The sequence below is a fragment of the Centrocercus urophasianus genome, unplaced genomic scaffold (assembly GCF_019232065.1).
Source record: "Centrocercus urophasianus isolate 14NV4802_14NV808 unplaced genomic scaffold, USGS_Curo_1.0 seq_34, whole genome shotgun sequence".
Lineage (NCBI taxonomy): Eukaryota > Metazoa > Chordata > Aves > Galliformes > Phasianidae > Centrocercus > Centrocercus urophasianus.
In genome coordinates, this window is record NW_024884911.1 from 6,214,949 (window position 1) to 6,242,346 (window position 27,398).

General features: G+C 43.8%; 1 protein-coding gene across 6 annotated transcripts; it reads left to right on the forward strand.

Moving 5' to 3' along the window:
• The first annotated feature begins 1,201 nt into the window (after positions 1–1,201).
• SEC16A (SEC16 homolog A, endoplasmic reticulum export factor) lies at positions 1,202–27,237 on the forward strand. 6 transcript variants are annotated; one of them, XM_042830668.1, is made up of 33 exons: positions 1,202–1,266; positions 3,958–6,429; positions 7,198–7,680; positions 8,164–8,309; positions 10,348–10,433; positions 11,119–11,254; positions 11,767–11,965; positions 12,986–13,163; positions 13,835–13,977; positions 14,178–14,239; positions 14,452–14,590; positions 14,834–15,076; positions 15,364–15,461; positions 15,932–16,013; positions 16,203–16,320; positions 16,550–16,661; positions 16,936–17,041; positions 17,270–17,410; positions 17,520–17,633; positions 18,240–18,444; positions 18,624–18,872; positions 19,277–19,365; positions 20,313–20,360; positions 20,542–20,700; positions 21,299–21,376; positions 21,538–21,594; positions 21,885–21,996; positions 22,307–22,444; positions 23,016–23,116; positions 23,522–23,596; positions 24,292–24,351; positions 25,205–25,279; positions 25,665–27,237. In XM_042830668.1, exons 2-33 carry the CDS (start codon positions 4,033–4,035, stop codon positions 25,731–25,733), a joined length of 6,498 nt encoding a protein of 2,165 aa, XP_042686602.1. In that variant the 5' UTR covers positions 1,202–1,266; positions 3,958–4,032; the 3' UTR covers positions 25,734–27,237. The 6 variants fall into 6 exon arrangements, with proteins under 6 accessions (XP_042686602.1, XP_042686603.1, XP_042686606.1 ...); XM_042830669.1 differs by having other exon boundaries at positions 22,310–22,444; XM_042830672.1 differs by having other exon boundaries at positions 13,046–13,163.
• The last annotated feature ends 161 nt before the right edge of the window (positions 27,238–27,398 follow it).

Consider the following 27,398-nt stretch of genomic DNA (forward strand, 5'->3'; position numbering starts at 1 on the left):
AGGGGACAGCAGAGCTTTATCTGCCCTCCGTGCCCATGGAGGGAAGTGGTGTTTGACGAGCTGCTTTATGGAACTCCCTACAAAAGAGGGAGATGAAAGGCACTGCAGCCAGCGCTCCTCTGGTTCCCACAGCAGCATCAAAGTGCTGCTTTGAGGATATTACCCTGCCTTAATGACCAGGCGTGCTGGAACACCTCCTGCACTGATAATGACCCCTGATTAAGATGTTTGTTTAGGTCAGTCGTGTTTTCCCCTCCTGTTGTTCTGCGACAGCACAGAAGAGTGGCCGCTGCTGCGTGCAAACTCTGGCAGATGGGAGACTCTGCTCTCCGTCAGAACAACGAGCCTCCCTAAAAGCTCTGCGTTCCCGTGGGACAGCCCCTAGAACACAGAGCAGGACGGAGCGGCATCTTCAGACCTGCAGAGCTGTTTGATATTACGTTACCGCCTGAATGCATCGCGGAGGGATCGATGTGCGCACACCGAGCTGCGGCACCTGCCAACTTCTGCGCTCCCTACGTGACGAAAACCACGCGATGAATCTCCCTCACAAACCAGCCCTGAGAGGCCGGGACTTCGGAGACGCGAAGGAGCAGCAGCCTCCCGCCCGCCGGGCTGAGGCAGGAGCGCGGTGCTCTGTCCCGCCCTGGCGGCCATCTTCGCCATTGCACCCCCTGATGGAGAAGACGGGAATGCCGCGAGGAGGCTTCCTCAAGAAGCCGGGAAGCACCAGAACCGCCTACAGGGAACCCCAGCGTGAAGAAGGGCGCTGGGGCAGCACAGCAAGGAAAAGGAAAGCTGACGAGCGCTCGTGCCGGCAGCCACCGGAGGCGGGATTCGAACCCGCGGTCCCATGGCGAGACTCGAACGAGGGCCTACAGAGGCCGCAACTGCACTGCGCCTGCGCCAGGCCACGGCATTGAGAGGCGGGCGCTGTCAGAGCCGCTTCCGCCTTTCGCCTGGTTGTTTTTATTTTTTTTCTGTTATCTTTTTTTGCCTTTAACCCGCCGCGTCCCGCCGTCCCCCTTTTCGCCTTTAAAGGAACGCGGAAGGAAGAAAGGCAGAGAAAACAGAACTCGGCCAAGCGCGCGGCGCCGGCCCTGCACGCGCCGTGACGTCATCGCGCGCGCGCCGTGACACGTCGGCGGTCGGCGGCGGAACTGAGGCCGGATGTGCCAAGATGGCGGCGGCGGGGGGGCACGGAGCTGCGACCGCGAGGGGGGGCGGCGCTCGGCGCTGAGGGGATCGGCCGGCGGCGGCCGCCAGGTACGGCGGGAATGGGCTGTGAGAAGGGCGGCGCGGGGAGGGAGGGCTGAGCGGCGAGCGCTGGGCTCGAAGTGCCGGCACCGGGCCCGGGAGCGCTCCGTGCCTCGCAGGGACGCGGCGGGGCGGCGGTGGGGCCGGGAATCCCGAACGGGCCGAGTGTGTAACGTGGGGCCTGGAGCCGATCGTGGGGCAGGGTCGTACTGATGTGCGTCGTCGTGGCCGTCTCACGGACAGAAGGGGCCCCGCCTGGGCCCGCACCCAGCAGAACTTCTTCAGGCGGGGGTTGTGTGCTGTTGTTGGTTTGTCGCCCGTGTGAGGGGTCAGGTGTGTCTGCTTTGCTGGAGCAGAGCTGGTGCTGGCTCAGTCGGGTGGCTGCCTGAAGATGCAGGGATCTGCTGGCGATCTGGTGGTGGAATAATTAACACTTTTATTTTTTATTACCACCAGTCAATCCCATTAAGCTTTGCCCTTCTGGTTCCCAAAGGGTTCTTCTCCCAGTGCAGCCGTGGTTCCTGCTTATGAGGCAGGCAGGAAGCAATGAGCGGTGTTAAGGCAGAACGTCCCCAGTCTGTTTCTGCTTGTATGCAGCTGTTTGCATTGGGAAGAACTGAAAAACCCATGGCCCAAAAACTGGTCATAAAGGTGCTCAGTAACCTGCTTTGTGGGCACGTTTGTGTTTTAGAGCAGCTTATCTAGCATTGGGAATGGGATTAAATTAATTCTCCTCAAGTTTATTTCTTAGTATCAGTAGAACTTCACAGAGGACTTTGAAGTAGTGAGTGTAGGCAAGTTAGATGAATTTAACCATAGCCTTGTCCAGACAGTAGTTCTGGTCATTTTCTTTCTTTTCAGTAGTGTTTTCTTGGCATATCTGGAAACAGTTGTTGTTGCTGGTGATTAATGTTTATCGGTCTGGTCTACTATCCATTAATAAACCATCAGAAAGTGCAGAATTTACCAAACTAGATAAGGCAAAGAGTTGGATCTTTGGTTATGTAGTGACGTAGAATTTTCTTTCGGGCATTTCTGTGGATTGGAGGCAGGGAGGATCGGTATCTCTGAGCTGATATCTTCTGTTTGAGCTAAACTGCCATGGGCACGCTGGTTTTATTTGGACTTAATTCTTCAGATATTGCATGCTTTTACTACTGTGTGCAGTCTGTTAATATTAACTTTTCTTCTGCAAGGAATCTGGTGCCCTCGTGTTGAACCTCTGTAATGCAGTGATAGGAATCTTGTTATGGGGATTCTAAAGCAGAGCTGAGAAAGAAAACTCACACCGACTTTAATTAGCTAATTACTAGTACAGGTTGTTACAAGAGTGGGAAAAGTGTAAGGGTTTTGTGTGTGTGTACATCTGGTAGGACAGGAAGGAATGAAGCCCACATCAGAAACTTGGAGTTGGGTATCTGAGTTATAAAACAGTTTGCTTTTGTGCTTGATTACTTCACAAATAGTTTTTCTGTTAATAACAAGATCTGAGCTTAGGGTTTGAAGCAGTCAAACAGGTCTATGAAAAGTGTGGATAATGAGAAGCGATGGAGAGACCCTGCCTCTGCTGATTGGTGTTCTTGGCCTTTTGGAAGAGAAGCCTAGATTATACACTGGTATGTTGGGTTCTTTGGTGATGAGTAGGAGAGATGTTCCACAGGGTGAGCTGTGCTGACTCTGATACAGTCTGTACAAATTGTGCTGTCTGTACAGCATGCTTTTTTTCGTAATAAGTTTTCATTATATATCTACGAAACGCATGTAGATAAGCACCATTCACTCCACTGTCTTTTTGTTAAACCAGAATTATTATTATTTTGCATTTAAACTTTTCTACTGCTGATAAAATTACACAAGTGTGACTTTTCTATGAGAGTTCCTAACCAGCCATCCCTGGAGGTGCCAAGGCTGGGCTGGATGGGGCCCTGGGCTGCCTGACCTGCTGGGGAGCAGCCAGCTTGTGGCAGGGGCTGGCTGGGCTTTAAGGTCCCTCCCCACCCAAACCATTCTGTGAAGTTCTTGCTGGCAGAGCCGGAGTGCTTCTGTACCTGTCCTGCAGTGTGACTGTCGCTCTGTGACGCTGTGCTGAAGTCCTGCTGAGGTGAAAGTGAGAGCATCGATTAATCAGTAGGTGTGGGTGGGAGTGGATTGCATTTAATATTTTTAAATGCAGTTCTGCTATTGTGCAGCAGCGTTCATCTATGTGAGAGAACATTTCTGATGAACGCAGGTTTCTTTCTCAACAGCTACTGCTGTCCTGAACGATATTTCATTTATTTAAACAAAAATGGGACACGTTCTGTTCAAGTGAGGAACGTTTGATGAGCTCCTTCTTGAGTGCTTCTCATCTAACCTGTAAAAAGATCCGTTCAGGTTGAGCAATAATGCAGCAGAGGTTAGGAAGCACTGTTTCTAACAGTAACATTTTCTCAATGCATTTGAATTACATTCAGCATACCATGGTGCTTGCAGATGCTGTTGGTTCTGACTGTTGCTTCCTTTTGCCTTTTCAGTGTTTAGTGTTTCGCTCAGCATTAAAACGGTGCTTGGATTTAGAATTACAATGCTGGGTATGAATTTCTTATATGTTCTAGAGAGCAGAGACATCTTTTGTTTGTTTTGTTTCTAAGGTAGAAGTTGCTGAAGTGGGACATACATTGCAGGAAAGGAAAATGACTTGTCATGTTTTTATCCTAACAGAGTGCAAGAAGGAATTTGTCTCCAGCATCCACTACTGGTTTTTCATCTGGCATCTGACCCTGCTGGAAGGCCACCATGCAGCAGCCTCCGCAGACTGTTCCAGCAGGAGCAGCAGCTCCACCTCCTGCAGGCATTGCTCGGAACACGTACTGGAGAAGCACGTCGCTCAGTAAACGAGCAAATGCAACAGCTGCCCCGGTGCAGCCTGTGACAGACCCTTTTGCCTTTGGCAGACAGACTCCGCAGGGTTTTACTGCCCCTTTAGATAATCCATCCAAGGGCAACGCACTGGTTATGCAAAGTTCTTCCCCAGCGGCGTTTCCTCAGCCAGCCGTTGTGCATGCTTCGCCAGCTCACGGAGGGGACAATCCTCATGGACTGCATCCGTCACTGCCAGCTTCTGTATCTCAACCAGGAGCAAACAGCAGTACGTTTTCTAGTGTTCCAATTCCTGCTCCATCCCCAGGATACGTTACAAACAGCGCTGCAGACGTGCATCCAAATGCGGATCTCGGACTCCATGGGTCTGCAGTACCTTCTTCTGGACCCCCTGCAACAGCACTCTTCCCTCCAGCTCCTCAGCAGCCCGTGTCTCAGTGGAGACTTGTTCAAGGTAACCTGCAGTCTCCAGTTCGAAATTTTGTGCCCTATTCTGAACCACATTCTCAGACTGACATTCATAACGTTTCCCAGTCTTCTGTTAGCACTTCTCATCCTCCTCCGCAGACTAATTTACAGCGTGGTCCTGTGCATCAAGGAGTTCCACAGAGTGCTGTGCAAGCGCCTTTAGCTGTTGGTTGTGAAAAAAATGGGAAAAATGGCTCTGCAAATAGTGGTCATCACATGAACAGCTTCCAGCCTGGAAATGTCTTTAGACAGAACACAGAAACGACAAATGCTTGGTTAAATCAACCTTACCAGGAGCAGTTTTACCCACAGCCACCGTTGCAAGACTCCAGCTCTGTCATTCCTACAGCTCAGGAAAATAACCTCCAGAAACAGTCTCCAGGTATGTTTGAAGCATCAAATAGACCTGTTCCCACAGACCAAGACTCAGGAACCCTTTCCATGTTTTTCAAAGGGGATGAGGCAGAAAATGAAGAAATACTTTCATCTGAAAAAAATTACATGGTTGAGAAACCTGAGTTTGCTTGTCAACCACATTCATCACCCTTGTATCACCAGCCAGGGCATCCTCAGCGGGCTCCAGCTAACGTTCTCTCTCAGGCTCAGATGGGTACAGGTTCAGCCAACGAGATGATACAAAAAGGAATGGATGTCCAGTATTTTCCTAAAATTCTAAGTCAGCAGGAGGCACAGGCTGCTAAGCAATCAATGTTTGTTAGTGATGGCAAAGCAGGTGTGGGTGATGCACCTGGGAATGGTGGGTCACAGTATGAAAACGTGGAGAACCTGGAGTGCATACAGAACCAAGAAGTGCTGCCAAGTGAGCCACGTAACATGAATGCTTCATCCCCTTCTGCTCATCCTGATCTGTACAGATATGGGTCCTTACCAGGTCAGGTGCTTCCGAAGAATGCTGTTGTGAGCCATGCTGAAGGAGGACCAAATCTGGAGGCACCTGATTCATTAGCTCATCCTGTACGACCAGATAGTGTGTCTTCAAACTATAGCAACATCAGCCATAGGAGCGCTTCTAGCTCAGCAAGGCCTCAGGAGCAGATTGGTACATTTATTCAGCAAGAAAGCGGGAAGCCCGATGAGGAATCTTCTGCTTGCTTCTTTAAACAGATAGACTCTTCTCCTCTGGGAGATGATTCAAGTGAGATCAATCCAAACAAGAGCTACCATGGTAACCTGTCCCAGCCTCCAACTCCGAGTCCTCCTAAGCCCACAGGAGTATTTCAGACAAGTGCAAATAGTTCTTTTGAGCCCGTGAGGTCCCACGGAGTTGGTATAAAACCTGCAGAGATTGACCAAGCAAAAATGGTGGTTGAATTAAGGGAGAACCACCCAAACCAGAAGAGCACCAAGAAGGGTACAGCTATGCCTGCTGCATCACCTGGCAATCTTGAACAGCCACCAGATAATCTAGAAACTATTTTCATGCCTCAGGTATACCCTCTGCCTCTAGCAGTCACTGGTGAAGCTGGAAATATATTGCACTCTGGACCTGTTACGGAAAACATGCAGTCTTTGTCTGAGAGAAGGTCCTCCACAAGGGCTCAGGGAGCAATTAAGAAGTGTGATAGCCCAGCAACAACTCTGTGGGCTCACAATGAGTTACCTAATTTTGGAGGAAATGTTCTTCTAGCTCCTGCTGCTCCTGCAGTTTATGTACCTGCCAAACAAACTGTAGAAGTAATTCAGCCACCAGAAGAAGGCCTGTCTAATCAGCAGCCAACCAAACCAGGGACTATTGCTGTGCAGCCTTCCCAAGATGGAAATATATCATCTGAAAATCTTGAGAATCCTCCCAAATTGGGAGAAGAAGAGGCACTTCAGTCTCAGGCAAGTTCTGGTTATGCAAGTTTGTTGTCTTCTCCACCTACAGAGTCTTTGCAAAATCAGCCTATCCTAATTGCTCAGCCTAATCAAAGTTATAACTTGGCTCAGCCAATTAATTTTTCTATTTCTCTATCTAATCAGCTAAGCAGCAATGAGAACAGTCAGCCAATGAAGGATTCCAGGGTTGGGGACAAGCCTTCAGTTGGTCCCCAAACATCACATGCTGGTGGAATCATCTCTGGGGAAAATGCACTGTTGCCTGTGATGCAAGTTGGATCTCTGTTAGCTAATGCTCCTCCAAATAGTAATCTGTTAAAACATAATTTATTACAAAGCCCTGTTAATTCCTCTGATATCGCTTCTAATCAGCCTGCAAACTTGCTCGTGAAAACACCATCTAATTTAGCTCCTGAAGGGCAAAAGAATGTTAATTTTGAAGGTTTTGCTCCTGAATTTGCTAGCAAGTCAGGGGCTTATTCATCCATCTCTCCTGGGATGAATCTTCCCAGTGGAAACACAAGTGCATTGCTTCCACCTGTTAATTCTGTAGTACAGACCAAAAATTCTGTAAATCATTCAAATAGCAAAGAAGAAGCTGCTGGAGTGCTTGATTTTACAGCGTCACGGACGTTGGAGAAAAGCAGTGCAAATAATTCCGTGCAAGTGCATAATCAGCTGCTTTCTGGTGGTCCTGTGCATCCTCAACAGCCAGCTGGCAGTGCTGGTCAAGCTGGTCCCGAGGTGCGTGACAAACAACATTTCTATCAACAGGTGACAAAAGATGTACAGCATCAGGCTGTGCCAGACAGAGCTGTACAGGGAGCATTGCCATCCCAACCACAAATGCAGGCAGCTCAGATGCCGGCGTCTTCTGGGCAGTCCTCAGCTTCTTCAAACTACCAGACTGCAGCAGGGCCCAGAGGCACGCAGGCGTCCCAGCAGTGTGAGAACCAGGAGCCCAGGAACCAAGAGGCAAGTTCAGCACAGCTGCCCAGCCCCGATAAGCAGCCGGGCTCTGGACAGCCCTCAGCTGCTGTGGCTCCCACAGCTCCTGCCACCACCGGTCAGCCAGCGCTGCCAAGTGCACAGCAAGACCTGCAGCGTCCTCCCCTGCCTCAGACTCCTCAGGATGCCTTCGGTCCACCTCAGAACCCTTATTACTACTACAGGCATCCTTACGATGCTTACCAGCCTCCGTATCCACCACCTTACCCTCCTCCAGATCCCAGGACAGCAGCTCATCTGTATTACCTGGTAATTTTTCATTTTCTCCTTTCTTCCCCCCTTGATACCAGTCATTTTTATCTTTGAATTACAAGTTTTAATAGTTATGTAGGGGTAAACATTCCGTATGGCATTCGTGTCAAGATTTAACTACAGGCAAAATTTAATTGCAGTAATAACTTAAACTATGAAGGTACTTACAAGTTTAAGCAGTTGCTAATATTAATTGTAGTTGGCAGAGATGTTCAGATATTGCTCTCATCTGCTGCCTCAGTTATTGGCAGTTTTGCAGCATGACCATCACAGTGGTAGAAGTAATGTTTCTTTCTTAAGTTTTGGATATGAATGGACTTGGATATACCTTGCCATGAGGAATACCAAAATCTATCCTGTAGACTACTGGTCTGCATCTCTTTGTCTTGTCGCAGCTGGGGTGTTTGTGGCAATTTGCTTATGAAGGTTTATTCTTGAAGCTGGGAGGCCTCTTACCTTACCTGTCAATGTCTTTTCTAGGAGGACAGCTATGGACAGTATGACCCACGGTACAGGTACTACGACAGCAGCAGCACTGCTTATATGGAGCCTGGCAGTTACCGGTATTCTGAGCCTGAACGTCCTAGCTCCAGAGCCAGTCACTGCTCTGATAGGCCCTCTTCTAGGTATGCAATCCCTAAACTGAATGAAGTCTGGTATGTTCTAAAGCACTGAGTTTAATTGTGCCTCAGAGTTTTACGGCGTAAGTTGCGGTGAGGAAGTTCAAAAACTCCTTCTGCGTTGCCATAGGGAAGTAGGGTATCAAATGCCACGTCTGAAAAGGCACTGTTAGGATTCCAGCTGTCTTTTGTGTTGCTGAAGCTCACTGCTCCTTTCATCCAGCTCTTAGCTGGTTGTTAGCTTTCCTGCCAGGCAGAAAGTCACTGCAGCAGACTTAGTGCTGAAGTTAGCTCTGTGCACTTGTGCTGTGAAAGAGCAACGTGTGCAGCTCATGGGTTTGTTAATCAGTGCCAGTTTTTTTTTCTTGCTGGCACTTAGAGTGGTTCTCTGGTTCTGTTCATAAATGGCACTTTGGCAAACTTGTGTGGGCTTTGCTTGATAGGCAGAGCAGCACGTGTGGCTCACTGAGACAGGGATGAATCCAGTGAAAATGTACCTGGTGTTGTGTCAAGTGAATTTGTGTGATTGTTTCAGCTTTGTGAACAAGCTTTTAGTGGACGTCAGGCATGAAAAAATGGGAGCTGTAATCTGGTTAGTTGTGTGAAATAAGAAATTTCAGAGAGAAGCAGTGTTTAAATGCTGCTTGCAATTACTATGTAAAAAGCAGAAATGAAATCCCTAGTATTTCTCAGAAAGCAGCAAATCACCTGCCAGGGATTGCTGGGTCTTGATCATTATTGCACAGGTGATTTGTGTGAATTTCCAATTCATGATGAAATATTACTGCTGTATTATCTAGTAAGTAAGTTGCAGCTTTCCAAGAGACCCCCAGAGAGCACATTCTGGAAATGATGTAGTATCAGTAGTATTAGTCTGTTGTTCTTGGTGGGTCTCTCATGGGGCAGATCTCAAATTGAAAGCAAAATTCTACTTACTGTAAGATTGTAGAAAGCTGTGGCTCTGAGAAATAGAAAATAACAAGAGAAAAGGCAGAACCATGTGTGCTAACTTCTACTGTTGTCTGAAGTGAATCTCAGTGCATTGTGAGCTCTCGCAATGAGATAACATCTAGTAGCACTGAGCTCAGCTCCTGCTGATTTGTGCTCTTCTTGGGCGTTATTTTTAAGAGGTTAAAATCTTCACGGGGGCTTTGGACAGATCAAATCCTGCTGTCTGTCAGTGTTGGTGTGATGTGGATGTAGGCTGTAGCATAGCACTGCAGGACAGCAGCACAAAGTGTCCATGTCACACAAAGGTTGTGTCTGAGAATTTCCTGCAGCGTGTCAGCGATGCATTGATTTCCATAACAAATTGGTGAAGCAGATTCTTAAATTCAGGAGGTTAAGGGAGCAACATCTTTCTGAGGGGGGCTGAGAAGACGGGTTGGGTGGATAAACCTGATCTGATAAGATCAAAACTCCTCTGCAAAGATCTGTGCTGTGCTAGCAAGCTTCCCACTGGTTTTTCTGGTGAGGACTTGTTTGGCCGCTTGAGAGCTTGCACTGTGCTATGAATGGAGTGTAGGAGAAGAGTGTGGAAGTTCCTGTTCTTGCACAGTTTTCAGATCCCTTTCCTTCCTGTGCAAAGATGTATCTGTGTGCACATAGGAGTCTTTGTGAATGTGTACACATGTGAATGTTTAGATCCACACAAACATGTTTTCATGCACGTGCTTCTGTACATGAATGCATGTGTGCATGTGTACAAACACACCTGTACACACTGCATTCTGTCTTTTCATCTGACATTGCTCTGCTGGCTTTGTTTCAAGAACTGTGGGATAGTGTCTCAAAAATGGCATATGGTAAAAGCTTTTAATGGCCACGCTTTTCATTTTCCATCACAAGTGGTGTGACTTATTGAAGGTAACTACAGCATTTGTACTTGCATATCAGTGATCTGTTTTGTGTTTTTAGTCAGGTTCTTGTGGTTTTTGTCTTCGTTTGCTCAACCAGCAGTTCTGTAGTTCTTTGTATCTTCTGATGACTTCAGAAGGATCTAAGGAGGAATAATGACTTCTCATGCCTGTGCTCTTTCTTTCAGACAAGGATATCCTGAAGATTATTATGCAAAAACTGGGTGGGCTGATTATTATCCAGGCTATTACCCGAGCACATATGATTATGGAGGTAAGGTGTCAACATGAGCTCTATTTTTCTGTAGAGAGGAATTTGTGGAGAAAATGAATTTCAAGATTGGAGAATTATTGTTGGTTTTGTTTTTTTGTCGTCACAAAAAGAAGCTGATATCCTTTCCACAATCAGAATAGCTACTCTTGTTAGAAGTTGATCTTTGGGCCTGCTTTAGTACTTTAACACCATGCTATCTTTCCTGTACTACTTTTATTCAGCAGGAGTATTAATAGAAAACAAGGATTTTTCTTCCGTCTCAGACTTATCTTTGCCTTGTCATTAAGAAGGCATTCTGTGCTAAGTGTAAAATTGTTTTACTTCAGTGCTTTGCAGACCTGCCATTTGCTGGCACACATCTTTGGTGTTTAACCTGCAGGCAGCATTCTAGAAAAAATTTAGGTGAAGTGTGAACAGAAATTGAAGTTGGTTTTGTCCATGGTTACCTGGATGCTCACAGGGCCCTTGTGGTGCTGGTGTTCTGAAGGCAATCGCTTATATGGTGCCAGTGAGGATTATAAGCAACATCTGTCCATATGCTGAGGCTCACTGAAGGCTGGTAGCTAACTATAATAACCAAATCTTTCTGTTTCTGTCCGAATCAGCATGTAATTAAGGAGAAGGGAAAGAGAAGCTGTAGGTAGTGACTTCCAGTATCTAAACCATTTCTTTTTATCTTCCAAAGATCCGAGTCGTTGGGAACGTTACTCATCAGCCTATGACCCCAGATACAGAGATCCTAGAAGTTATGACCAGAGGTATTTGTATGATGGTGAACACAACCCTTACCAGAAGAGAGAAGCATACCCATACAGCAGCAGGTCTGTCCATTCAATCTGTGCTCTTTCCAGAGCTAGGGCAGAGAAGGGCCTAGGTGCTAATTATTTGGAGAGCTACCATTTATGTATGAATAAAGGCTCACAGTGTAATGTTATGCATCTCACAGTTATTCTTGTTAGTTTTGCTTTAACATAAATAAATTAGGAACAACTGTCATATCAGCCTCAAGGATTTAAGGCAAATATGGTTTGTGGTTTTTTTTTTTTCCCCAGATAAGCATTCTTTGTTTGCCTAAAACAGCCTTGGAACATGACATTGGTCTTGATTTTGAGTATTCTAGATGAAGTTCTTTAAGCAGTCTCTGTTTGTTTACTGTAATAAATACCTGAATCTAGGAAGTAGTCTGAAAGTCCTTCTGAAGTTAGGTACAGTTTCCTTCTTGAGAGGTGTACAGCAGAGTCGCTTTCCTCTGGGATATGGTTGGATATGTTTATTTTTGTTGTTCTTAGACAAGTTGTTGTTCTTAGATGTTATTTTGGCTGCTGTTCTTTAGACATGACCGATACGAGGATCGTTGGAGATACGATCCTCGTTTTACTGGAAGCTTTGATGATGAAACTGAGCCTCCCAGAGATCCTTATGGTGACGAGTTCGACAGGCGCAGCGTTCACAGTGAGCATTCAGGTCACAGCCTGAGGAGCTCCCACAGTGTGCACAGTCACCGGAGCAGCTTCAGCTCTCGTTCCCAACAGGTGAGTTTCAAAGGGTCACGTCGATACTTGGCTCTTTCAGCTTTGCTGGGTCTTAGGAGTGGGTAAGAAGTTAGAGATCAGTAAATCTTTATTTCTTTTTTTAATCTTGGAAGGATTGCACTCTGGAAGTTAAGGCTGTGCTGTGATATAGTCGTGAACTTGGTGTTTAGCACAGCTGTCAGGAGATCTTTAACCAGAAGTGTACTCAGCTGTGCAAGTTGCCATGCATGCGTTGCTCTGTGAGAACTTTGCCCTCACTGTGCTTGGCTGTAGTTGATAATGCCTGGCTTTATGTCACTTTTCTGATTGCAAGCGTGGGATCTGTTAAAAGTCTAACCCAGCATTTGTATCATACTATCTTGACTTTAAAATCAAAACGAAATCTAGCTGATCTACCTATGCTATAAATACAAATACCTGAAAAAGAGAAGGAATATTCAGGACGTTGTAGTAGAGCCTTTACTAGCAGATCATGTGTTGCATCGTGTTTCCTGTAAGTGTTAGGTTGTTCTCCTGTCTGAATTCCAATGGTTTCAATAGTGCTGGAAGTGGTGTTGGTGATCATCTAGGCATTAATCTTTAGGCACTGAGTGCCATTTAGATAGCCATCACATTTAATCAGGTGAGATTTTCTGTCAAAGATTCACGTCGATTCTGATCCGTAGTTGCTGATCCAGCAACAGCTGAGCCTGGAAGCAGTGCCATAATGGTACTGCTGACACAAACACCTCGATGTTCTGTGGGGAGTGAACTGAACGTACTTGAACGTGAACAAATAGTGGTGAAAACACTGAGGGAGGGAGAACACTAGCAGATGCTGTCTTCTATAGCCTGTTGCACCAGGTGACTTGCAGGGTAGTGTTACCAAATGAAGTGATGTGGTAAAACTGTTCTAAGAGCCTTCTGAAGAACTGAAGTGGGTGGTGGGTGGGAGGGATGCTTGCTGTCTGGACCCACGCTTGCAGGATTGCTTGCTTTGTGTAACTTTGCTGCTGACAGCCACTAATATCATCTATTTAGAGCCAGCTATATAGAAGTAACCACGATTTAACGGCTAATGTGTATGAAACTGCTGCACAGGCAGTGCCACTGCACACAGATTACCCGTATGGTGGATACGCTCCTAACTTTGATGGACAACAGCCTTTTACAGATTATGGCTACCCGACTGAAACTGGATGGTCAGCTGTAGATCAAGGTATTGGCACCACTGGGGAGGGAGGAGGGAGGGGACTGTGAGGCTGCCTACTGGTGGTGGTTTGTGCTTTTGTTTGTGGTCATAGTGTATGATACCATTTTCCTACACCCGTTGAGTCAATCAGCAGGAAAGTACTGCGACCTGCTGTGTGTGTACGTGAGCAGAACTGGTCTGTTCTTAGCATAACTAGTTTTCATGGGAGGGCAGTAGTTGGATGGCAGCGTTTAGATGGTGATTAAATCTTTCTTACATCTGTAAACATTGTTTAGATACGTTTTTGAACTTCACTGCTTGTGCTTTCAAGGGGTGATTAAGATTTAAGTTAAACTTCAGATTTATCCACAATTTTTTTTTGTTGTTTTGTTTTAATCATTTCTCTGGAAGAGGTTTTCCAGAGTAGCCTCAGGTGCATCATTGGCTCTTTGAAGATGTCATGCATTTGTACAGAGATCTCACAGACACGTCTGAGACAGATCCTGAGTTGAAACAATAAGTGAATCTTAGAGTTCTTTAATTCTTCAATTTTCGGAAGATCTTTAGAAATTGGATGGAGCCAATTCATTTATTTTAATGTTTAGTCAAGTTGAATTTGTTTTTGTTTTTGTTTTTTTTACTTCAATTGCAGGTCAGATCATCAGCTTTTCTTATTTTATCTTTTCTCCCTCCTTCAGTGCCCTTAAGGCCCTTAACGCCTGAGAAATTTTCAGTGCCTCATCTGTGTGCCAGGTTTGGCCCTGGGGGCTTCTTAATAAAAGTGCTGCCAAACCTGCCTTCAGAAGGACAGCCAGCCCTGGTTGAAATACACAGCATGGAGGTAATGCTTTAAAGAAAAACATGGGCAGTGAAATATTGACCTTTCTTTTTGTCGGGGTGGGAGGGAAGGGAACTGTGATCTACAGATTGTTTTTATTATATATCAGTGCATGTTATCTTTCTGTATTTATCTGTTGTGTTTGATCTGTAGCTGTAAGTGGTAACTTTTAACAAGTCTCATGGTTTGTGTTTGTGTTTTAGACTATGATGCAACATTCTCCAGAGCAAGAAGAAATGAGAGCCTTTCCTGGTCCTCTTGCTAAGTATGTCCTAACAGATCTCAAAAAAAACTTCCTCACTTTTTAGATTCCATTTCCTCATCTAATATTTTATTGTCCTGTAATTGTAAGTTGCAGGGCTTAAATTAACTCAAAATATTTCTTGTTTTTCACTTGTAAGAAACACTTAATTTGTTCCTGATACTAGTCACAATAGTGACAAGAATGTTTTACTTGTTTCATTTTTTTTTTTCCAGAGATGACACCCATAAAGTGGATGTTATCAATTTTGCACAAAATAAAGCTACACAGTGTTTTAAAAACGAAAATTTAATTGACAAAGAATCTGCAAGTCTGCTTTGGGACTTCATTGTACTGCTGTGCAGGCAGAATGGGGTATGTCTTACTGCTCGAGTTCTTATCTAGCCTAAAATACTTCATGCATGAAGATGGTATTTATGTAAAAGATGGCATTTATAGATAGTCACCTATTCTGGAACAGTTGATAGATTGGGAGCAGGTAAACTGCTCATTTGTGCTCAGAGGTTCTGACAGAGGCTTGCTGAATTGATGAGCAAAACAAAGGCAGTGTTGAAATAACAGTTGTTCTTGTTTGTTTCCCCCTGCCACTCACAATAGACTGTTGTGGGAACAGACCTGGCTGAACTTCTGCTCCGAGACCATAAAACAGTATGGCTTCCTGGGAAGTCCCCTAATGAAGCAAATTTAATTGATTTCACTAATGAGGCTTTGGAACAAGTAGAGGAGGAATCTGGTGAAGCCCAGCTCTCGTTTCTCACTGATAGTCTTATAACCACAATTGATAGTCTTGAGAAGGAAACAGAGAGGTTCAGAGAGCTGCTGCTTTATGGACGTAAGAAGGTGAGTGTCCATGCTGTTATTCCAGATGCTGTGTGAATGTTTTATTTTTCAAAAATCTGAAAGCTCTCAGTGAAAACTGTTTTTGCAGCTTGCAGTGCATGCAATAATTCATGATGCTGCAGTATACTGATGGGAAAATGTTCTGCAGTTCGTTAAGTTAAATTCTGGTGTTAGCATGTGGCCCAAGGAAACATTCCTTCAGTCAGAATACTACAGTAAAATGATTGCTGATTATCTGAGCTAAATATTAAGCTACCACCAGGAAACTAATGTCTGTATTAACTTAGGATGCTTTGGAGTCAGCCATGAAGCATGGCTTATGGGGTCATGCTCTGCTACTTGCCAGCAAGATGGACAACAGAACACATGCAAGAGTGATGACCAGGTACAGCTTTGCTTGTTGTTTGTTAGTATGGTATGGTTACCTGTTGTGACAACGAGAGATCTGGGGCTTCAGAAGTCTTGATGTTAAAATCATGAGTTAGCCATTTAGCTTGTGCAAGATTTATGCTTTAGTTTTATTTGTGTATTCAGTTGATGCATGTAATCTGTTACTTTCACTTGTCTGATGTCTGGAGGCTGTAAAATTAAATTTGAGAAGTTAATTGAAGGGCTATTTGAACCCTATCATCCTATGGGCCTGGAATTGATATATGTCATATTGGCAGGTCCAAGCAATTAATAATGGTTTTCTCTTAGTTGTTATCCTTTAGGCAATTGCTTATTCAGTGCAGGATTTTCAAACAGCACTTCCTTTTCTTACACTAAGCAAGATGAACAGTGACCGAATGTTCATTGCAATTTAATTCCTTACCCAGTGTTTATTTCTTGTTTTTCTGTGTAATGTCTCTCTAGGTTTGCCAACAGTCTCCCAATTAATGACCCTCTGCAGACTGTTTACCAGCTCATGTCTGGAAGGATGCCAGCTGCATCCACGGTAAGGTTCCAGTGTGGGCTGCAATTGAGTCTTAAAGAGATACTGTTATTAATGTTATTGATCATTGCAGTAAACCTTCCAGGTGCTTGCTGTAGGTCAGGTAAATTCTCTTAGTCCTTTTTAGGTTTGAACACTTAAACGTGCAGAGTTCCTGCCACTGATTTCTGTAATTAATTCTTCTAATTTCAGTGCTGTGGAGATGAGAAATGGGGAGACTGGAGGCCACATCTAGCAATGGTGTTATCCAACTTGACTAATAACGTGGACTTGGAATCCAGGACCATTGCTACCATGGGAGACACTCTTGGTAACTCTTTAGGAATTAAATGAGGATGACTGAAAGAAAAGCCTTTGGAAAAAAAATTAATTACTCAGCTGCTTTTTTTTCCTTTTAACAAACAATTGCTTTGTAAAATGTCAAGTGTGACAGTTCTGTATGGGCTTGTCTGTATTGTGAAGCTATGTGAATACAAAGGCAATTCAATATGTGTCATCAAGACATAATATTTTGAGTTCTATTGCTTATTTTTCTGCAGCTTCTAAAGGCCTGCTGGATGCTGCTCACTTTTGTTACCTTATGGCCCAAGTTGGTTTTGGAGTTTACACGAGGAAGACAACAAAGCTTGTCCTAATTGGATCAAATCACAGGTTTGGATTTCCCTTCTTAAAACAAACTTCTCTGATGCCAAGCAGAAAGGTTTGTGCCTAAAGAGTTGCACTGTGCCCCTCATCATCATCACTAGCAACAGCTGGCTTTGAGAACTGCCTGATGCCCTGTTGCTGTTTGAGGAGCTGAAGTTACTTGCCCTGTGTCTGATGGAGCTATGTTTCTGGCTGTATGTCTAATAGGCAGATCTGTGTCATTGATAACGTTTATATTCTTCATGTGAAGTAATATTTTTCTTCTCCCATTCCGCAACAGCTTGCCATTTCTGAAGTTTGCCACCAATGAAGCTATTCAAAGAACAGAAGCCTATGAATATGCACAATCACTAGGCACCCAGCCTGGCTGCTTGCCCAATTTCCAGGTGAAGACTTGTTCAATCTCTCTTATTTTCTCAGATTTGTGATGTGTTAATCTCTCATACGTGCTTTATTCAACATACAAAATATTTTCTCTCTCTTGCAACGTGAAATATTCACAAACGAGAGTGCAAGATGGCTTTTCCCTGTCCCATCAATCAGTGTGCTTTTTTTCCCTGTGATGCTTCCAAGAATGTTCTGACCACTTGGTTTAATTTGCTTGCTTTCTGTAGGTTTTCAAATTCATCTACGCTTGCCGCCTAGCTGAAATGGGACTTGCTGCTCAGGCTTTCCATTATTGTGAAGTGATTTCCAGAACTGTCCTTAAAGATCCGCAGTACTATTCACCTGTACTTATTGGCCAGCTAATCCAGGTAACACAGGGAAGATCTGCACGTTAGTAGCTTTGTACTGTAGGTGATAAGCTGTGGGTGAAGTTACCTTGTGTTGGCTGCTTAACTTCACAGCGCTTCCTTTTTCTAGATGTCATCGCAGCTGCGCCTGTTTGATCCCCAGATAAAAGAGAAACCTGACCAGGAATCCTTTGTTGAACCTTCATGGTTAGTAAGGCTTCGACACGTGGATGGACAGATCAAGGTAATTCAAGAACATGAAATATTCCCTTCTGAGGATTAATGTGAAACCAATTTTCAGTTACTTTATTTGTGTTGACAACTACAAATACTTGATGTTTGTGTGTGATGACCTCGTGAAATACTATGTTGTGAAAGACAAGTATTATAACTGAAACCAAGAGGATTTAATATACTTTAGTGCCTTAAGATTTAGTACTGACTACCTTAAAAGGTAGTTATGTTACATAAAATAGACTTTTTTAGTACTGTAATGCAAGGAAAATTGCAAAGTTCATTAGATTGGTTAAAAAAACAGCAAAGCAAACATGAATGAAGATGTTTATTGTGGATTAGTATAGCTAAACCAAGTGGAAGACAGTTATGTCAAGACACCCACTAGCAGTATGAAAATTGACCTAATTAACTGTGCTTCTGTTAGATACAAAAACCTAACTGTTTTGGTTGAACTTGATTTACAAGTGGATGATAGCTATTTTTTTTGACTAAACGGTTAAAAGCAACAATTGCACTGTTTTCACTCTTAAGATTTCCTTTGCTGTATTTTTCCCTTGGTTATGAACTCAACATCAGGTAGCATTAATAAGATCTTATTTTTGTGTGTGTGCAGGAAGGTGCAATAGCTTACATCACAGACAGATCCACACCACAGCAGTACCCGTGCAGCACACCAAGCTCTGAATTGGACCATCCCAGTCAATATGATGGAGCAGGAGTTGGCCACGACGTGGGCCCAGGTGCTGAAAATGCCTTGTTAGCATCTTTGTTGCCCAACATGGCTCAGCAGATGCAAAGCGTGCAGCTGATGCCTTCAGGTTAGTTCTTACATCCCTCTGCACGACAAAGAGCAAAATAGGTATTTTGGGTTTCTGATATGAGGAACTCCTGAGAAGGACAGTGGAAACAGTGGGACTTCAGTTCTGCATTGTATGATCTTATTCACGGGTTGAAAGGTTCTGTTTAGTTGTAATCCTTGGCTTTTTTTGTGCCTTAGCTCCTCAGGCTATACTTGATGGGTCAGCTGCTGGGATTCCACCTAGTGACCAGGATGCTGTCCAAAGTGTCCCTTTCTATCCTGTGGCCTCCCAGCCTATTGGGCCAGGACCTGGCTTTGCACCTCCAGGATTTTCAAATCAGTACGGAGCTGAGCCATCACCACTGTATTTAGGGTCAACGCTGCCACCAGGAGGGCCACCACAAGAAACTGAACCACAGGAAGAGGAGCAGATGAACCTGGAAACAGGTCTGGAATCTTTGTGAATGCCTCCCTTTTTTTTCTAGGGGGAATGAAATATTGTAGGGTTTAATATAGAGCATCTCAACGTTTATAAAATAGTAAGAGAGGTCTTGGGTAATTGAGTTAAAAAAGATAATGTAGAGTTACAGAAATATCTGTGGGAAGCTTTAGTATTCATCCTGCTTGTTGGACTTATCTTAAAAGGAAGGTTGGAATCAGCAAATTACAATTGAGGCATGATGCAGAAAATTGCCTGTTTTATGGAACTGCTGAGTGCAGTGCAGCTGGCTGTTCTGTTTGTAAGGTCTGGAACTTGGAGCATCAGGGCTTCTGTCCTGGTCATCAGCTTCCAGGATCTTGTTAAACTCCCCACCCCCTCCCCTAGCTAACAGTCTAATTTTGCTTTTAAGGAATGCAGAGAATTGCCTCAGAGTCTCCTTCACGAAACTCTTTCCCTGAACAGAGAGAGGAAGATTTCTACAACAGAATGGCTAGAATGGTATTTTTATTTTATACATTTCTAGCAAAAGTCAGCTGCATTACATGTCTTTGCTAACACAAGGTATTGGGGATTTGTCTTGCACTTCATCTAGATTTTGAAGCTTTTTCTCCTTTGCTCTTCGTTCCCTTCAGTGAATAAAGAATCAAGAACTAATATGGAACTCTCAGCCATTTAATTGGATGAGAGTGCCATGCTGTTATCTGAAGAGCTTAGTGTTGGCTTTTTTCTGGCCTGTCTTCCCCTGCTACCTCCAAAACGATTCTTCAAGAAGAACTTGAAGCATACAAGTGAGACAAGCAGTCACAGTTCTGTGAATGAGCTCTCAGAGCACTGTGGTGACCAGCATTTAATCATGATTGGAAATACGCCCAGTGTTTATCAAAACTCCAAAAGCCTTTTTTACATGTATAGTATTTTCACTGCTTACATGTTTCTGAAGTTGGTATTTCCTTGGAAGTTATTTTAGTTTCTTGTTGGAGTGAATGAATATAAGCATTTTTAATAGGGATACATTAATCAACTGATAAAGGTTGTGGAGGATCCTTAGCTATACTTATAAAAGAAATTGGTGTGGTTTTCTTTCGTTTGTTTCTCTTTTAGAGAGTTGCTGTATGTAGGGCTTGAAAGTGAGGAAGTTGGGGATGGAAGCACATCAGTCACTGTCTGGTGCAGCAGTTCTGTATCTTGCCTCTTGTGGACTGACTGTCTGCACAGCAGTGACCTGATCTAACTTTTCAGTGCACTAGCTATATGGCAGTGTAATGACATGGTCAGACTTCAGCTCTTTTTCTGTGCCTCCTGCATGTCAGAAGGCATAGAAATATCCAAATAACTGGCTTGAATGTCTTGAATGCTGTGGGAATTTGTAATGAGAAGTGCATGTTGTACCAGCAGATACTGAGCTGCTTGCTTATTAAGCATGTCCTGGCTTTGTATCTAACCAGGCACCAGAACGAAGATCCAGATCTGCATCTCAGTCTTCAGCATATATGGTATGCCACGATTAGGGTGTTTGTTCTGCTGATTTCATAACCTTATGTGTATATGCTTTTTACTGATGTATTTATAACCTATTACTAACTTTTCAAACAAAAAAATTTGTGTAGCAAGCTGGACTATTCTGTTCATTCCAGCAGGAACAACTTTGTGCTCTCCTGTATATTTGTAATACAGGGCTATGGACAAAGATCCCGGACAACTTCAGAGTCCTCTGCTCATTCTGTGGGACGAGAGAGATCTAACTCTGCAGCAAAGCAGCCACCTCCTTCTCCACCTGTTCCTGTAGGGAAGGAGACTAAGAAAGAAGTGAAAAAAGAGCCAGCATCTAGAAAGGTACACTTGATAAGGAAGGTGGTAGGAGGAGATTCTTGGAATACGTGGTCAGTCTCAGGCCAGGGCACTGATTGCAGAGCACCTGAGTAAACTGCCTCATGGTGTTTTTTGTCTTGACTATTGCAACCTCTAGATGTTACCGTGTGCCCATGTTGTAATTTGTGCTACTGCTGCCTACCTTTACAAGCACTTCTGCTTGCTCTACTAGCTGCTTGTTTTCATTGGGAATGAATTCAAAGCAACTTCCCTTTATTTATAAACAAACAAAAGCCATTTCTTTCATCCAGCCCTTAGCACCACAGTGGATTCACTTCTGCGTTCTCAGTGTTTGTTTGTTTTTTCCATCTTATACCCATCCTTTTTTCCTGTTCTCTCAGATTGCTATTTAGGAGCATTAGTTGTCATCTGTGGCCTATCACCTCTGAATTCCTTTTTCCCCATAGCTAGTTTAGTTGAGGACATCTTTCCTTTATTTGTTTTTTTTTTTCAAGTTAGAGTTGAAGTTCCTAACAGAAAACGAGTTACCAGATGAAATTGTCTTTTAAATTCCCTGTAAAGACAGTGTTGGGAGAACTGAATAGGTGTGCTTATATTTTAGACTGGTGCAAACTGGTTTCGCTGGCTGATGGGAAAAGGAAAGAACGAAGCTCACCTTCCAGACGACAAGAACAAATCAGTAAGGCCTTTAAACCACAAAGCTTTTGTGAACTGTAGGCTGTTCAAAATGGCTTCCTGGGTGTCAGGAAGAAAAAAGTGAAGAAGCGTGCATGAAACTTAAAATTATGTTTATTTCAGCTTAGTTTGAAGGCCTAATCTTTGACTGTGATTTCCTTGCAGATTGTTTGGGATGAAAAGAAGCAACGTTGGGTTAATTTGGATGAGCCAGAAGAAGAGGTAAAAACCTGAACTGTTTGCTTCTCCAAGCTGACAGCTGGCTTACAGTTTTCTTTCACCTGTTACTGGGTTTTATGAGCAGCATTTTACTGAATTTGGGTTAAAATGTGCCACATCTTGAAGCTCATAAACAGGTTACGTGTTTGTATAGTCTACCTACTTAGAAAACCATTTGTATCCTCAGATGCTTGTATGGATCCAGAAATGACAGCTGAGTTTAGGAGAGGGTTTATAGTAAACTTAGTCTATGATGTGGTTAAGGGTTTTTCTTTTTCTTGTTCTCCCTGCAGAGTAAGCCTCCACCACCACCTCCAACAGGATTTCCTAAAGTTCCTCAGGCTGCTCCATCTGGGCCTGGAGGCCCACCCAGTGCCCCTGTCAACATGTTCTCTAGAAGAGCAGGTAACAGACACTTTTATGGTTGAAGTATGGAAGACTTCAGACTTTGTATTGTATGAAATATGAAGATAAAACTCTTGCTCCCAAACACCTCCAGAAAAGACAGCTGGCGACTCAGTGATGTTGTGCAGCTCTTGTGCCTAGCTTCTGCCTTGTGATTGCTGTCGCAGTAACACTGTGGCTTGGAGATTGTTTGTATCCCTGCAGTATTATTTGCTGATTCTGAAAGACAGTTTAACCAGCAGGCAGTTGAAAATAGGCACAGGGATGAATTACACAAGGCTTATTTCTGTTATTTCTGAATTTCTCTTAGCAGGAAGCAGAGCCCGTTATGTTGATGTTCTGAATCCAGGTGGAACCAAGGCAGGCGGTGCTGTTCCTGCACCATCAGACCTGTTTGCACCTCTGGCACCAATGCCAATTCCTGCCAATGTATTTGTTCCAAACGCAGGTATGTCATGAGTGGATAATTTGCCAATGTGTCTTAAGTAGCCTCTGAGCATTTGATAGAGAAATTAGAGTTAGTGGAGTTGAGCACTTTTAAAGAAAGGTTGATCTGGGATTGAAACAAATTAGCAGGGCCTGTCTCTGTACCCTGCCATCAGAGGTGGTTTTTTATTTGCTTTGAGTTTACCAAAAAGCACCAAAACAAAGTAGGATTTTCTGTGCCTTTTTAAGCTTTTTTTAGAGCCATCATAATAGGAAAATGTGAATAGTATAGTGTTCCTGTTTTGCTAAACATAGTGCTCTCATTATTTATGATCTTTTTTCTAATTTCCTACATACTCTGTTGCACCAAGGCTGTTTCTGTGAATTGCATGCATCTCCTGCTTGCAGGCTTGTAACAAAACTGAGGCATCTAAAAAATACTAATGCTACACTCTTTAAATTACCCCTTTTTTTTTCTGGTAGAAGATTGGTGTTGTAGAAATTCAGTTCTGCTTATGACCCTGCTGCTTCTCATTCTGTGAAGTCAAGCACCCTGAGCTGGTGTGTTTGGCTAAGTCTCATTCACTTTATAGTTCCAGGGGACCCTCAGCCAGTGGAAGGCAGTGGTGCAGCAGAGCAAATGCCAGCTGCAAACCAAACCAACCCAGATCCATCTGCAGCTGTTGATCAAGAGGTGAGTTAGGTTGAATTGCATGTGCAGGATATTCTAACTTTGTGTAAATAATTCGTGGTTCCCAATGGAAGCTTCCTAGCTGCAGAATAAATAAAGCATGTTGTTGTTATATGCAAACATTTGCTACGTTTAGTTAAGGAATTGGATGAGGGAAGTGAAAATGGAGGTAGGGAGTGCGTGAAGACTTGCATCTCCTAACTTGGCAGAGCTGCAAGGTTGGTGTGTGCAGTGTGTCAGGACATGGACCAGGAATGCAGGAAGTAGCCATGTACTGCGTGTTCCTTCTGACTCAATGGATTGCAATGCTGCTTTGCTTTGATGGGATTGTTACAGTAAAAATGTGAAATAGGATTGTGATCAGTTAGAGGAATGAAGATTAACAAATAGTGCATTGTTTTTCTTTAGTATTTAAACCCTGCAGTGGTTCCACCTGGATCTGGGCTTCCCGTTTCCAACCCTGATGGCTTCCAACCAGGCGAGGTAAGACTTGATCAGTGTAATTAGCTGCTGACCTGTGCATTTCAACAGTAGTGGTCTTACAGGGCTGTCTAACGCAGCAGTTGAATGGAATAGTAGATAATCTCACGTAGATTCCATTTACCTATAAAAGGTTGGACCTGAAATCTTGGTCTCTTCCAACCCGGACTGTTCTATGATTATGTGATTGATTCAGTGGCTGGTGACCAGCCAAGCTGAAATCATACGGCTGCTTCCAAAATGGTACAACAGGCTCTTAGGTGCACAGGAGAAGTTCAGCCTCAGTGTGTTTCTGTAGTGTGATCTGTTCTATAAGTAAACTTCTGAGTACCTTTTCAGAGTGAAACAGCAGTAGCACTTGAGGATGTCTGCTTGCCTTCGTGCATGCCTATAATTTCACTAATATTAAAAGTGGGAGACAGATGAGAATAGATAGCTGTGTGCCAGGCAGAGCACCCTTACCTTTATTCCTACTAAATGTTTTCTATATCCGTGTAATTTTGTGCTTTAAGAAGTCCATTTGATTTAAACTAACTTCTGGCTTTACATTTTTAATTTTTTTAACGTGAAGTTGGTTTAACCTTTGGCAGAGTGAGACTTTTTATAATGAAGTAAAACAACTGAAAGCTTGGGGCAGTGACATGCATGACTTTTTTATTTGTGTTTTTTTGTATTTGTGTGTTCTTGCTGTTTTGTAGCTTTCGCGCTCTAGTTCAATGAGTTCATTATCACGTGAAGTAAGCCAGCATTTTAATCAGGTACATGTGGCTGGCTATTCTCATTTATGTCAACATATTTACTTTTCCCCTCTTTATTTTGCATTTGCTCATGTACTAATGCTGCTTCTAGCCATTTTTCCCCCTTGTTTCACTGAAATAACAGTCAATGTCAAAGTGACTAACGATGCCGTGTTCCTTTTAACACTCTGGTGTTAATGAGAATGCACGTAACCTGGGCATGCTTCTTGTTCACCTTCCTAAGAGAATCACTTAATAATGTTCATCAGCTCTTTCCTGGGATACCAATGTAGTCAATCAGTTAATAACAGTAAAACACCACCACCCTAAACGACCCATGCGAGCAAATCCTTCTCATTCTGTGACTGCGTGTCTCAGGTTGGTAGTGATACCGTTCCCTTTTCGTCTACAAAAGCCCCTGTAGGAATTAAATGAATGCTTCCTCTCTGCTGTAAGTTTCAGTCCTGTGGGCTCGCTGTAAAAGGAATGACACAAAGTCTTTCTGATACTTCTTAGTAAAGCAAAACTTGACGTAGAGCGTTTGTTCTGGGGCAAGTCTTAGGTCTACTAACAGAGCAGGAGGTACTAACTCAGTGAAGTTGCACTGGTGCCTTGTTCTGGTTTGCATGCTGTGGATTCTCAGAGCTGTTTACAGTGGATGCATGTGACATTGTTTTGCCTATTCCTACATCAAGCAAACAACATTAAAGATACGCGAGCTGTACCAGCACTTGTTGCAGTGTTACAATATGCTGCTCCGTTCGTATTGTTGGCATTATTACTGTGAATATTTGCTCTGTGTGACTAAGCAAACCAAGTATTAGAGGCAGTGAAGCTCTGCAGTTTTCTAATTTCAGTCTCATCTCCTTTCTAGCCTGCCCCTGCACCACCTTCGGGGGAGCCATCAGCAGGAGCAGTACAGTTCTACAATCCTTCTCAATTTGCACAAGTGAGTAAAGGCCTTCTTGCTACTTCAGAATGTTGAACAAAGCCATAGGCTTGTTAGTCCTTTGAGTTCTAACACATAAATGCTGCTAGAGCAAATCAACTGTGCTGAACCTTCTTGCTTAGTAAAGGTAGATGTGGACTGAGGTTACTTAAAACGACTTGGTGTGGCCTTAAATATCAGTACAAATTCCATCTTCTTTTGGATAGCTTTTTTTTTTTTTTACTGTTTAATCTGGGCTGCTGCATGTAGGATGTGGACACAGACCAGTCTAGCTCCCTTAAAATAACAATTCTGGGATCAAGGCTTTACTGACAGCATCTGCATTTTGTCTCCAGTACGGCGTATTTTACACAGTATTGGTTTTATTCACATCATGTTTTTTCAGTCTCCTGCAGTCACTGGAAGTTCAAGGCCAGGAAGAATTGGGCAGAGGAAGTATCCGACATTGAAGTAGTTTGGTTGGCTTTGTTTGGAGTTCTCATTCACCTCCTGGATATATGAAGAACTGCTCAGTCCTATGGCACGTATCAGAGCCAGCTGCAGGTGACATGACAGTAATTGAATGATGGATGATTTTTTTTTCCCATGGGTCTCCCAGCTTGCACCTCATCTACATAAATCATTACCAAACGTGGAATATATGTAACTCTTCCTTTTAAAGAACTGGCTAGAAATAGCTTCGCTGTGATAAAGAAAAGACACGAGAGAGGGAATAGTTGTTGTCTGTTACAAAAACTATTCGTAAATTGCACAGGCAATTTATTCTTTAAAATTACTTTAAACCTTCTAGTGGGACTTTTGGAGACGCAGTTTCAGGGATTCTTTAATTTCTGAAGGATGCTCCCCTCCCCGTGGGGGAGAACACGTCCACATTGTAACATGGCACTGTGGCCTTAAGAGGACCATGCAATTGTAATGCTTAGAAAACAGGACTTGGTTTATCAGTGTATGAAATTCAAGTTGCTCATTGGGGAAATGCCTCATGCTAGTTTGTTTTCTGAGGGGGGGAGGGGGCCACAGCTCATCCAAATAAATTGACCTATATCGAATGAAAACTGTGACTGTAATCTAATACTAATTTGATTTGGATCTTATCTAGTATGTATGTAGTTTGTGGTTTAGACTACTTGTAAAGCAAACTGTATAGTCTGAAAGAAGCTCTCTGTATAATAGCTGATGCTGTACTATTTGATGGTGTTACTGAAGTGCAATACGGTTACTTGCTTTCTCTCAAACTTCTGGCACTGCATCACTGAGGTGGTAACAGCTGGGAAGCTCGCTTTCTCTTCCTCTTCAATGCCAGAATCAGCATAGTACTGTTCTTGAATTTCCATTACTAAAATAACCAAGGTCTTAAGTAGCTTACAGCTGAGTTTCAGATGTACTAAATGTAGGTGGGTTAGACCTCTGCCGCTGGACTTCACAATCCTTAGGTCTAATGTAGGAAACCTCAACCTATGATATGCAACTTTCATATCGACTGAAGAATCTGAATCATCTGCAAAGAGAGAAATAAACCTTTAAATATTTATTAAATCCTTAGGCCATATTTTATTTAGAATTCGCCACCAAACTGTTTGGTTTTTGTTTTTTTTTTTTTTTCTACTTGAATTTCTGCCCAGGAGTAGAAGCGATGTGAATGTGGAATTGCCTGTGTTGGTCCCTGATTGTTTTCCTGTTCGTGAGATCTCGATAGCCTTACATCCGTTCCAAAGGGGCTATGCAAAACGCTGGTGGGGGGAGCTGCAAACCTTTGCGTGGTGGGCCGGGCGCAGCGTGGTGACTTTTCTATGGCTGAAGCCTCTGGGCTCCCTCTAGCTTTCTCCTTTCAGTAGAGACTGCCAGACCTCTTAATGCAAGAAGGCTTCCTTTGAGCTGGGAGCGGCTATCTTTCCTAAGTGTAAGATTTGACACTGTAAATTCTTAAATAAAATATTTTGCGCTCTGGAGCACTTTCACATTTCGCTCCTCCCTGTGGTTCTTGCTTCAGACCTCCAGCCGCGAGGAGGCGCTGCAGCGCCGTGCAGCGAGCGGGGCGGGGCGGGCTCGGAGCTACCGCCGCCGTTGCTAGGGCCGGGCCGCGGGGCTGCCGTTCCGCCGGGCCTCGGGCAGCGGCTCC

Coding starts and splice junctions, on each gene's coding strand:
- SEC16A (XM_042830667.1), top strand. CDS start 4,033: ATGCAGCAGCCTCCGCAGACTGTTCCAGCAGGAGCAGCAGCTCCACCT. Junction 17,634..18,239: donor ACGTGGATGGACAGATCAAG/GTAATTCAAGAA, acceptor GTGTGTGTGCAG/GAAGGTGCAATAGCTTACAT. Junction 23,597..24,291: donor ATGGCTTCCAACCAGGCGAG/GTAAGACTTGAT, acceptor GCTGTTTTGTAG/CTTTCGCGCTCTAGTTCAAT.